Here is a 12891-nt window from a genome sequence, read left to right on the forward strand (position 1 = left end):
CCTGGACTATAATTTAACACCCCCCCTCCCCCCCCCCCCATCATTAAGTCAATTATTTTTCTGTAAACATGCATTTTACGGCCATGCACATAATAGGATAAATATATAAAAAAAAAAAAAAAAAAAAATATAGGTATAGACTATACACAATTACCATTGATGAGATGTATGTATGTATGTATGTATGTATGTATGTATGTATGTATGTATGGTTTAAAAAAATCTTAAAAGTAATTTTTGCACAGCTCATGGGCTCAGACTCCCCGTCAACTTCCAAAACTATGGAACGCTGTAAAGTTTTGGAACAAATTTATGGGACAATATACGCGAAAAACCAAAAATTAATGAGAATATAGTGTCAAATTTCCAGCAGCAATCTTTGAGATGTTCTAATGCCTCTTGCACATGACCGTTGTGCCCCTCAAGCGTTTGACGGCATCCGAGTGGCACCCAATCACTTTAGCGGGTGAATCGGGTCCGTGCAAAATGGTTTGAGTCTCCGATCCGAGGAAAGATGGAACAAGTCCTATCTTTCCTCGGTTTACTGACGGGACTCAGACGGCCCACTCGGTCGTGTGCATGAGGCGTATAGAGTGAGGAGTCCCTTCTGGAAATGATGGGGTGGCCCAAGCTCTAGGGCTTCACAGTTCACATGCATCTATGATGATATGTTAAAAAGCTGCGAATTCTCCTTTTAAAGAAGTATAGCAATATCGGCAACTACTTTAACCCCTTTACGACAAAAGACGGATAGATCAGTCCTGTGCAGGGGTTAGTTCTGCAAAAGGACGGATATATCCGTCCTCTGATCGCATGGGTACTGCCAGTGTACCCACGCGATCAGCGGCAGGAGCACAGCTGTTATACACAGCCTGGCTCCTGCCGCAATCGAAGCGCACTGCGATTCAGTCAGTTTAACCCATTAAATGTCGCTTCTCAATAGCGACATCTAATGTGTTTGACAGAGGGAAGGAGCTCCCTCTGTTAACCCATCAGCGCCCCCGCAAAGAAATCGCGGGGCGCTGTCGGGTTTCCATGGCAGTCGGGGGCCTAACAAAGGGCCCCCAGGTCTGCCTTCAGCAAATGCCTGTTAGATCATGCCAGAGGCATGTCCTAATAGATTGCCTGTCAGTTTTACACTGACAGGAAATAATGCTTTGGTATACTAAGTATACCAAAGCATTATATATGCGATCGGCACATCGCATAGTGAAGTCCCCTGGTGGGACTAGAAAAAAAAAAATGTAAACCAGTTAAATAAAGTTTGTGAATAAAAAAATAAAATAAAATTTGTTTTTGCCCAAAAAGTGGTTTTATTTAGTAAAAGTATCAAAACAAATACCATACACCTATATGGTATCCCCGCGATCGTAACGACTTGAACAATAAAATTAACACATTAATTAAACCGCATCCAAAAAAAAACAACGGCAAAATTCTCTTTCTCCCATTCCACCCATAAAAAGTTGAATAAAAGTTAATCTATATTTTTTTTTAGAAAAAGGGTTTTTATTGTGCAAACGTAGGAAAACATAAAACCTTTACATATTTGGTATCCCCTTAATCGTGCCGACCCATAGAATAAAGTTAACATGTTATTTACGCTGTATAGTAAACGGCGTAAATTTATAACGTGAAAATCAATGCTGGAATAGCTGCTTATTTTCAATTCTCTCCTAAAATAAAGTTAATAAAAGTTAATCAATAGATTATAAGCATCTAAAAATGGTGCAATTATAAAATACAACTCGTCCCACAAAAAACAAGCTTTTATACGGCTATGTCGACGGAATAAAAAAACAAAAGTTACGACTCTTGGAATGCTGCCGTGAGAAAACAAAAAATAATCCTTGGTCATTAACGCGCAAAATGGCCTGGTCATTAAGGGGTTAATACTATGCTCCCTTTCCTGATCGTTTATATTTTAAAACAATAACACAATTTTATAAAGTTCACTTTATGCAGTTTCCGAATATAGGCCCGGTTCACAGTTTTTTTTATAGGCAGAAAAATATGCCTCAAAACTCCTTCAGGAATTTTAACGCAAATGTGGACCTGACTGCAAATTCTTGCCACGATTTTCGGCCACGGCAATTGAGTGCTGCGGGCAAAAAAACACTGCAAAGAAAAAAAAAAAAACTTTCTTTGCCTCTCATTGATTTCAATGCCTCCCATTGAAATCAATAGGAGGCAGCATTCGGTGGTTTTTTTTTGCATTTGATTCAGATGCGGTTTTTGCGTAAAAAAAAACCCCCCCAAAAAAAAAAAACACCTGTGAACTGGGCCATACTCTATTAGAATCAAGCATGAAAGCAGAGCAGCTGTTACATCATTTACAGCACTCATATTATATGAAACTGCATAAAATAGTATATACTATACCCAATATATATTAACTTTGTAATTTACTTAGTGTTAAAATTTAGTTGTTATATCTATGCCAAATCTTTGTGAAGTTACTGCCACTAGGTGTCTCCCTGTAATCGGATTTTCACCCCCTGTTTTTAAGCAAAATCCATCCCTAGTTACAAAGCAGATGAGAAGTGAGGGGGGGGGGCGTGTCTCGAAGTCTATGGAGAGGATAGGGGGAGCAGAGTGAGAGACACAGACCCTACCCATGAAATTCTATGGAGGAGGGGAGCAGAAAGATACTGACACGATGCTCATAGAATTCTATGGAGAGGAAGGGGGAGGAGAGTGGGAGACAGACGCTGCCCATAGAAGTCTATAGGGAGAGGGGAGTAGGAGTAGGGTGCAGAGAGGGAGACACACACACTGCCCATAGAAGTCTTTGGGGAGGGGGAGCAGATTGAGAGACTGCTGCCCATAAAGGTCTATGGAGAGGGAAACAGGAGCGAAAGAAAAACTCAGATGTGCTGCCCATACAGAGCTATGGAGAGGGGAGGGGGAGCAGAGAGTAAACACAGGCTCATGGTAAGAGTTCTATGTTACCCCAGTGCTGGATTCTCAGCTCATTACTGCTGTATAATGTCCTCCATGTTGCTGCAGCTTCTATAATATATATTATATGTGAAAGGTAGAGATAGGAGAGCAGGACTCTCCTCCTCTCTGTGTGCAGTATATAGAAGACATAATCACCATTAGGTTCCACCTACTAGCTCAGAGAGAACTGAGAACTAGAGATAGAACTGTAGTTAAAAAAAACTGATAAAATAAATATATATAAAATAAAAAATATACAAGTCATAATGGCTAGAAATTGTGTTATTCCTCATGTACACACATGACCGTTTAAGATGCTTAACAGCATAAATGGCCAGTTCTGGTTTAACAATCTACCTCCTGATGGCCAGAATAAAATGGCCACTTTTAAGCAAAAAAATAAATTAGACAATGGATAAATGACCATGATTTTATGGCATGCTGCTCCTATCGGCCATTTGTGAAAACAATGGTATTGAAGTAAATATATACTATATTAGAAAACATTTACCTGGATGAGAAATAGCAATAACGTTACTACTTTGAGAATACAGTACTATTCACAAACCTTATTTTACAGAAGTCCATTGCATGGTAAGTATACGACCCGAGAAAACAAGTAAGCGGCTGCCTGTTTTCAACATAGAGTCCCGAACTAATTTTACATGATACATTATCACAGTGAACATAGCTTACCATTAAGGGTAGGGCCCCGAGCTGTAAGTGGTGAAGCCTTGGAGGTGTGTGGTAGTGAGATAAATGGGGATGTAAGGGACTGGTTTGGTAGGGTGCTGCAGTCACTCCAGTTTCAATTGCGATCTCCCTGTAGGATTAAAACGGAAATTTGCAGTTATGTTCAGCTTTTTCAGTAGAACATGGGATAAAGAACAAAAACCATGACAGCAGTATCAGATCTTTGTGGATTTCTTATTAAAATTGATTAATACATTTTAAGTAACACTTCAAGCCAAACTGATGCATTAGTTTTAACAAATTTGCCCCAGTGTAACAGAAACGTGGAACAACTTCCTATGGCAACCAATGAGATTAAAGCTCTCATTTTTCTAAGATCTTTTAGAAAGCAGCAACTACACTGGTTGCGATGGGGGAACGCCTCGGCTTTTCCCTTACATTATTTCTGTCCCTAGTGGAGGGGGTGGTGCATGACAGATTCTCTGTTTTGTGAATCCCTGTGGAGTGTTCCTTTAATAATACATACAATGAAATGGCAGCAGTCTAGATGCTGGAGGCCTCGGTGATCAGCGCTTATCCAAGGAGGAAGTTATCGCACCTACACATTTTCTGCATGATTTAGTATTAAGCTACAACCATTAAAATCAATGGATGACCATCAACACCGAGTTCTCCAGAGCCGAAGCCAAGATAGAAGGATCTCGGACAGACCCATCTCTAGGACATTCTCTACTGCGTTACTGTCAGACGAAGGCCTTATTTACACGAACATGTGCGTTTTGTGCGCGCAAAAAACCGCAGTGTTTTTTGCGGGTTGCAGTTCCGTGTGTCAAAAGTGTTTGGTGCGTGGCTGCGTGATTTTCGCGCATATGCCATCCTTATGACACGCGGTTTTGAGGTTTAGAAAAAGAAATGGAGGTGGTTTTATTTTTCCCTTCATTACTTGATCTACTGTTGCGCGAATTACGCGCAGCACATGGAAGTGCATCCGTGTGCTGCGAGTGATTTTCACGCACCCATTGACTTCAATGGATCCGTGATCCGCAAAACACGCTCAAGTATAGGACATGTGAATTTCACGCAGCGGACACACGCTGCGTGAAAAACACTGAATGTCTGAATGTCCCCATTGCCTTACATAGGTCTGTGTGACGCGCATGGCCTAACTGTGCAAAGATAAACAGCTACTAATATTTACTAAAAATGGGTCTAAAAAGCTGTAAAGCCTTTCATGACCAAGGGTCACTGACACCCGTGTCCAGGTCAAATTTTTATTTTCTGATATGCACTTCTTTAAACGATAATATCTTTGCAACCGCTTTGAATACAACTATTTTTACTTTGTTACTTATAAGGCTTTCATTTTCTAGATTCGTTTAAGTGTTTTTCATTTTTATTATGAGCAGACAAAATAACTAAAAACGTGAAAACACACTTTTTTCACATTGAAAAAAAGGGCAGTTAACAGATCAACGTTCAGTTTTTCATGGCTGTTTTGCATCAATGTGTCTCAAAATTTGAATCCTTGCTGATCTACCTCTCTGGTTGGATGGAATGTTCTGAACAGCTTATATAGCCTAACTGAGTGCGCTTTGTCTGTATGTGTTTCCCTTTGTCGTCTGGTGTCTTGTGTTGTGTGTCTCTACATTTAAAGGGAATGTGTTGCCAGAAAAACATGTTTTTTTTTTAAAAATTAAACATTTAGTGTGTGGGTGATTAAACATTGTTCAAATTTTTTTTATTTTTTTCGCGAGTCAGGAAATATTATAAATTATTTCTAATTTATAATACTACCCATTTTTGGTCACTAGATGGAGCTAGTTCCCAAAATTGCAGCATTGCAACATTGGGTTAAAAGCCCTCGCTCTAGTGAGCTCTCAGCATCCCCCCCTCCTTTATCCTGGCTAGTGCCGGGATAAACGAGGGGTTTGAAAGGTTTAACCTCCTACACTGTGTGTCGCCATTTTTTGAGGTAACCCACAGTGTAGTAGGTTTACATACAGTAGTAAACACACACAAACACTAACATACATTGAAATCTCTTACCTGCTCCTGCCGCCGCGGCTCCCTCCGGCCCGTCCGCTCCGTTTGCTGCCGCTGTTCCATGTGCACAAGTCCGGAAGCCGCGACCGGAAGTAGTAATATTACTGTCCGGCCGCGACTTCCGGTCCACAGGAAAATGGCGCCGGACGGCGCCAATTTCGAATAGGACTGTGTGGGAGCGGCGCATGCGCAGTTCCCACACAGACGCCGTACACGGCAGTCAATGGGACGGGAGCCGTTCGCAGTCCCTATGGGACTGTGGCTGCCGTATTCCATGTCTGTGTGTGTCGTTAATCGACACACACAGAAATGGAACAAAAAATGGCAGCCCCCATAGGGAAGAAAAAGTGTAAAAATAAGAAACAGTAAAACACAAACACACAAATGAATATAAACGTTTTTATTAAAGCACTAACATCTTTAACATATAAAAAAATTATTTGTGATGACACTGTTCCTTTAAATGTACACTTATACGTGCCAACTCTTATTTCACTGGGGGACTGGTCCCCTGACTATTGCACTGTTTTGATGTGAACATGGTACAGTTATTACCGCTACATTTCTATTACTACTCAATCTTGATGGTTGAGAGGCTACCTCCTAATGATGTTCATATATTTATATACTGTTATTATATGAAAGTTAATATATTGCACTGCGTGCAAATTTTTTGCAAATATGTGAAATGTTTTATATACGGTTATATTTTCAAAATAAAAATCTTTGATAAAGAAAAAAAAAATTTGAATCCTTTTCCTGGCCGTCTGACCGTTTTTAACCGCCATTTGCCATCTGTTTTTCATAGACATTAAAAAAAAAACAAAAAAAAAAATTGGATGAATTTTAATAGTTAGGTTTTTTTTTTTTGTCCCAACCCCCTGAAAACACCACAGTGGCCACAAATAGCACCACTATAGCTCCCTGTAGAATAGTGATGCCAGGGGCTTCTCCATAGCAGAATCCCCGACCAGAGTGTCGACCGGGGATTCTGCTCCTAGAGAGAGTTTAGGTGGCACTATCTACAGTGGGGTGGGGGGGGGGGGGGTGCGATGCTATCTGCAGCGGGGGGCTAATCTACAGCAGGGATGGAGAGACGGCGGGGGCTCCCTCTAGGAGGGGAATCCTCAACCAGAGCGCTGGCCGGGGATTCCGATCCTAGAGGGAGCTTAAGTGGTGCTGTCTACAGAGGGTTTTGCATCTGCAATTGGGGTGTATTCCGGGGCTCTCAATGCCACGGCAGACATGAGATTGCAGCGCTGCTCACACTGAAGAAGCACCGCACTCATTAAACCCAGTTCCAGGCTGTCAACGTTTATATACGTGACAACTGCACCGGGCATCGGCAGTTGGAACGTATATAGCCGTATGACAGTCGTGAAGGGGTTAAAGAAGCTATACCACTTCTTACTTAATATTACTCAAGGGAAAAGTCATTTATATATAAAATGTTGAAGTTAGTGGGAGCTGCATGAGCGCACTATATAGACTTCCCTTAAATTGCACGCAATGTCTATTCACACTCCGACAATTCGTTAAAGTTTGTGTGGGACTTACTCACACAGCACGATCTCGTAAGATCACGCTGTGCTGTCATTTACAGCGTGATCTCGCGAGATCACGATGTGCAGTGATTAAGTCCCACACAAAATTTACCAAAGTGTCGGGAGTGTGAATAGACATCTCGTCCTGGCTGGAGTTAATGTCTATTCACTCTCCAGACACTTCAGTAAAGTTAATGTGTATGTATTTGACAGCACAGCGTGATCTCGCCAGATCACACTGTGCTGAGTACAAATGGACATGAATGGAAAGAAGTGTATGACACGGATTGGTCAGCGTCATACACTTTTCTTTACAACGCCCACTTGGTCAAAAGTTAAAAAACGCCCAGATGGGCATTAAGAAACTAAAAAGCATAAATCTAAAATTGCTCATAACTTGCTCAAAAATGATTGTTTTTTCAAAATAAAAGCCACTGCTGTTATCTACATTACAGCGCCAATCAGATTATGTAGGGGATAATAATCTGGTGACAGAGCCGCTTTAACATCTTCTCTCTCCTCCCAAAAGTATAGACTAGAGATCTCAAAATGAACAGTTGCAGCATAAAAGTTTGCACTGTAACAGGTAGAGATCTCCACTTTTATACATAGATAATTGTGAATGTAGCTGTGGACTGTATTACAGGCTGTAACTCAAGATCAGTGTAAGATAAGTAACGCAGCATGTTTACAAAGTGTTTGTTACAAGTGTTTTCAAAGTTACCCACCTTTTTCTGTAGATTTAGTCTGTATATTAATCGAAGTTGCTTTCCAAGGTGCTCATACTCTATCTATATTGCAGACCATTAATAGATTGTATACTATATTGTTTTAGTGGTCTGCATGTAACACTACAAGGACGTGCATATGTACAGCAGTGTAGCCAACTTTGGAAGGGGGGGTGGGGGGTGTTTTCTAGTGAGCGCATTGGTGCAATCTGTGGTATAATGGGTCAAGTTCCAAGGACAGATTCACAGCGATTTAAACATATCCGCACCAACATGTCACTAAAAAGGATGTCCTGTCTAACATACATGCATACATACATGATCATTTCAATAAGAAAATAAGGACACGCAGATTCCTGGTAACGCCGCGGCCATTTTCTCATTGTAGTTTTTTTCTCCCCACCTTCCAAAGCCGTATTATTTTTCAATCGATACAGCCGTGCGAGGGCTTGCTTTTTGCGGGACGAGTTGTAGTTTTTTACGGAACCGTTTATTGTACCATGTTCAAGTTTAAGAAGGGCCTGGATGCCTTTCTTGAAAAAAATTATATATTACAGGTTATGAGTACTGGATTCTAGAGATGGGACATGAATCCAGGGATTTCTTCTGATTTCAATATTTGAAGTCCGGAAGGAATTTTTCCCCTAATGAGGCAATTGGCATCAACCTCATTGGGGTTTTGCCTTCCTCTGGATTAACACGGTAGGATTACAGGTTGAAGTTGATGGACCGGTATCTTTTTCCAACCTCATCAACTAGGTAACTATATAGAGTACAAGGAAACTAAAAAAAATAGTTTGTTGGATGAAATGGGGAAAATAAATAAATAGTGTTATCTCCATTTCTTTTTGGGTCTAATTTTTACGGTGTTCACCATGCAATGAACATGTTAATTTATTCTGCAGGTCAATATGATTATAGCAATACCAAATTTATATTTATTTTTTTGTTTTACTACTTTTGCAAGGAAACAAAAACCATCGTTCAGAATAAAATTAGTTTTGAGTTGCCACATTATGAGTGTCATAACTTTTTTAAATTTTTCTGTCGTTTGTGCAGTGAGGGCTTGTTTTTTGCGGGACGAGATTTAGTTTTTATAGTTAAAAAATAAAAATCTATATTAAATTTTTTTTTTTCTTAACTCCTGCGTTCACCATGCGGGTTAGATCGCAATAGTTTGGACTTTTATGGACGTGGCGATAGCAGTTACATTTTTCTTTTTTTAACATGGATTTTGGGGAAACTGAAACATTTATTTTTTGGTTATTTAAAAAAAAAAAAAAAAATTATACATATAGCAAACAGTATAGTAGTAGCAAACAATAAAATAAAAACACAACTAAGTTGCCAATATCATTCTTCAATTAAAAAATACTAGGCATATGTTATTTTGCCTACTTACCAAGCTGACCGTTCAGAAGCTTGCCTTGGATGAGAGGACATTGTTTGTGGCACATGAATGTGGTGTCCATGTCCATAATTTGGATGCATTCTGTGCGGATGTGGCGGTGGGCGTTCATGAGCACGCCTAGAAAACAATGCAAAATATTGATCGATTTTTTTTTATGATTAAAATTTGGAATAAAATAAAAATAAAAAAAAACAACAAACTTACGTTGGATGCTGCAGCAGACGTCGCCTCTGAACTTCCATTCTCTGAATAACTTCATGAGGGTGCAACCTCTGTGTTGCAGGCGCTGTTGCAGAAATATGATGGGAAATAGACTGATGGGAGGTGGAAAGATGCTGAGAGAGTGGAGCAGTAGCACTTGTAAAGTGGTGGGATGGTGGTGGAGGAGGAGGAACGGGATGTGTGGAGGAAAGACTGGGGAGAGATGGGTGAAAAGGGGGCACTGGGTGAGCAATCACATAGTCCATCTGAGGAGGAGGTGGAGGGGGTGGTGGTGGTGGCGGCTGCGGCGGAGGATTAGCATGTGAATGAGGGCAGGCAGATGTTTGGTGGTGGAGAGGCCTTGTAAGCGAAGCATCTACAAAAATAAAATAAAATGAAATTAGCACTTCTAACCATGCAAACTGCTCCATTAGAATATAGCATCCTAGAGGTAGGGCATTACCCTGCAATGGAATTTACCACCCATATGATTAGCAAACCATAAACAAGTATATTCATCCATTCAGCATGATTTGGGAAGAAATGTTTTAAAGCAGATTACTTTAAGTGGAATCATAAAATGTTGCAACTATTATTGTGTGAACACATGTCCAATAATTGTTAACCGTACAGATTAAACGCCAAAATCTGAAAATTACAGAAGTATTACATATAGAATATTGAAATAAACATGCACTCTGCCAATCCGAACTTGAGATGTATATGGCCTCACTCATCCTAACATCTATACCAATCTAGGTAATAAGAGATTTTAAAGAAGCACTCTGGTAATTTTTTTTGCCTATATAGTGCAACATAGGCAGCCGCTATTAAAAAATAATGTGGAGGCTCTTGTGATATGGAGAACGATATAGAAATAATTTAAGGGTCGTCTGTCATCTCGGTTCATTATTCCCCTCTGCTATGGATCCCCTAATGCTGTACTCATACTGCAGAGTCTCAATAGTCTATGTAGCCCCAGCCTGTCGTCTCTGCATTCGGTTTGTGAAAGATTTCTCTGTATCAGTTTTTACACAGGAAGCAGTGAAGAGCAGCATCTCATAGAAATACACTGCAGACTCTGCACACAGCACTCCGATAGTGCACTCCGATAGTATAGACTGTCAGTGCGAGCCAGGGGAGGTTTATAACGCTGTAGCTAATCATTGTATTGACACACATTATATCACTGCACTCCTGCTCCCTTTGATAGGGCAGAAATCCTTTATTCAGCAGTACTCTATGCATGGGAGACATATAGAGGAACAAAGAGGGTGGAGCTGAGTGGGGAGGGAACGTGTAGTAGAGCTGCCAAGGGGGATTTGATAGGTGATATGTTCTCCCATAGTTCAAAAGAAGTCAGACACACACACACGAGAAATTACCTCCTGCTTACACATGAGAGCATGGTATATTTTGGTGATCAGTCTGAGATCACATTACACAGTTGCCCAAAATGAAAAGGTCCAAAATACAACTTCGCTGTGAAGAAACAAATAGGACTTTGCTAGAATATTGCTGGTGAGTTAGCATAAGTGCAAAAAAATAAATAAATTGTTGGAGTGGTTATTTAAACAGTCCAGAGGATAAGAATAATAGAAGTGTGTCAAGTAATTTGATTTCTAAATATACTTAGTTAAAATGAACAAACCATTTCTAACACTCGCACACACACTGAGCTGCAAAATAGAATTATGGGTAGACATCTAGAAACTTTTCCAAGACCAAGTATTTTTCTGTACAAGGGAAGAAAACCAAGTATACAGATATATACATTTTCACAGAATCAGCAGTGAAAGCATTCAATACCTACATGGTGCATGCATATAATGCCGACAGGAGGAGAGTGAAGTCTGGGGAGGTGGTTGTGCCTGTGCTACCATGCTAGGTCCATAGCCATCGATAGCCATAGTTTGGGCGGTACTGGCAGTTGACTGATGTCCATAGACTGAAGACCGCGAAGATGAACCAGGACAGCAAGGGTCAAAAGCAGAGGTGCTATGAAAGCTAACACTTCCGTGGCTTCTTATACCATTATTGCTTAGATCCACAGGCAAGGCTTGCTGTAACATGAATGGTATAGACATGAGAAAACAAAAGTCTGCATTCTGCAAGTTTACACAGATGTTAAACAATAATCCACATAATCTAAAGCAAACCTCTGAGTATAAAAAAAAAAAAGTAGGAAAAGAAATTGGCTCATGTAAAAACATTCAAAAGGTAGTTAACACAAGAATGAAGAAATAGACATAACCTCTCCATTGTTGTAATCGGGAACATGTGAACACGAGCATGTATTACCATTTGTATTTGGCAAGAAAAGATTTTATATTTCACTCTATTCATGCCGCTCAACTGGTATCAAATTACATTTAGAAATATTCCAGCGGCAAGGAATCTATATGGAACGGATACACAAACCAAAAAGATATCTTTAACCGGTTCCCGACCGCTGGCTGTGTATTTACGGCCGGCGGTCGGGGTCCTTAAAACCCACGTCAGACTATTTACGGCGCAGGTTTTAGCCTGCTGCCCGAGCGATCGGGCAGCTGAATGTTAGATCTCCAGCAGTCAGTGACTGCCGGGGACCCCGAGGAGAGGATAGAAGCAGTTTTCGCGGCTTCTATAATCTCTTCTACACAGCGCTCAATGAGCGGCAGTGCCACTACCTCTATTTGTTCCGGTGATCATGTGACTGGTCACGATTGCCGGGTGCCATTAGTGGCAGACTGCTGCTGGATCTTACTAGGCCCAGCACAGCCCTATTAGTGACAATAGTACTAGAAGAGGGCTGATTTTCCCTGTAATTGGGGCTGCTGTGCAGCCCCAGTTACAGTGGAAAGACAAGGTGCAAAAGAAGAAAAAAAATAAAAGTCCCCCAAAGGTCTTTTCTGACCTTTGAGGGACAGACCAGAAGAAAAAAACAAAAAGTAAAATAAAGTGCAAAAAAAATTAAATACACAAAATACCCACCCCAAAAAAAAAATCCCCTCCCAATCATGGTCGTAAGGCTGGCCCTGAGCCAATTACCCTAAAATAGGCTTGTAATATATTAAAATTTACGGTAGACAATGTCGATCACAAATAAAAGGTCTATTATAGGGTAAAACTATGTTTTTGCCAGAAAAAAATTGCTAAAAAGTAAAAGCGTATTTTTACTATTTTTAAACTTTAAGCCTAAAAATTCTAAAAACGCAAAAAAGGATGTGTAGAAAAATGATAAAACACAAAACCTGCGTGGTCTACGGAAAAAAACATTGCAAATAAAAAAGTTATAGCCGTTTAACTAACGAGTGCTATAAAGGGCTAAACAGTGTCTGGTCCTCAA

The 12891-nt window shown here is 40.3% G+C and overlaps 1 protein-coding gene across 5 annotated transcripts in view; it reads right to left on the minus strand.

Moving 5' to 3' along the window:
* RNF111 (ring finger protein 111) overlaps positions 1-12891 on the minus strand; it is an 80048-nt gene that overhangs the window by 11761 nt on the left and 55396 nt on the right. For all 5 annotated transcript variants that reach the window (XM_075857934.1, XM_075857933.1, XM_075857931.1 and 2 more), the window contains 4 exons: positions 11377-11626; positions 9567-9939; positions 9354-9479; positions 3640-3766 (listed from right to left, as the gene is read on the minus strand). In XM_075857934.1, the coding sequence (XP_075714049.1) occupies positions 3640-3766; positions 9354-9479; positions 9567-9939; positions 11377-11626 (876 nt within the window). The remainder of the gene's footprint in view (positions 1-3639; positions 3767-9353; positions 9480-9566; positions 9940-11376; positions 11627-12891) is intronic.

Source organism: Rhinoderma darwinii, chromosome 3 (genome assembly GCF_050947455.1).
Source record: "Rhinoderma darwinii isolate aRhiDar2 chromosome 3, aRhiDar2.hap1, whole genome shotgun sequence".
Classification (NCBI taxonomy): domain Eukaryota; kingdom Metazoa; phylum Chordata; class Amphibia; order Anura; family Rhinodermatidae; genus Rhinoderma; species Rhinoderma darwinii.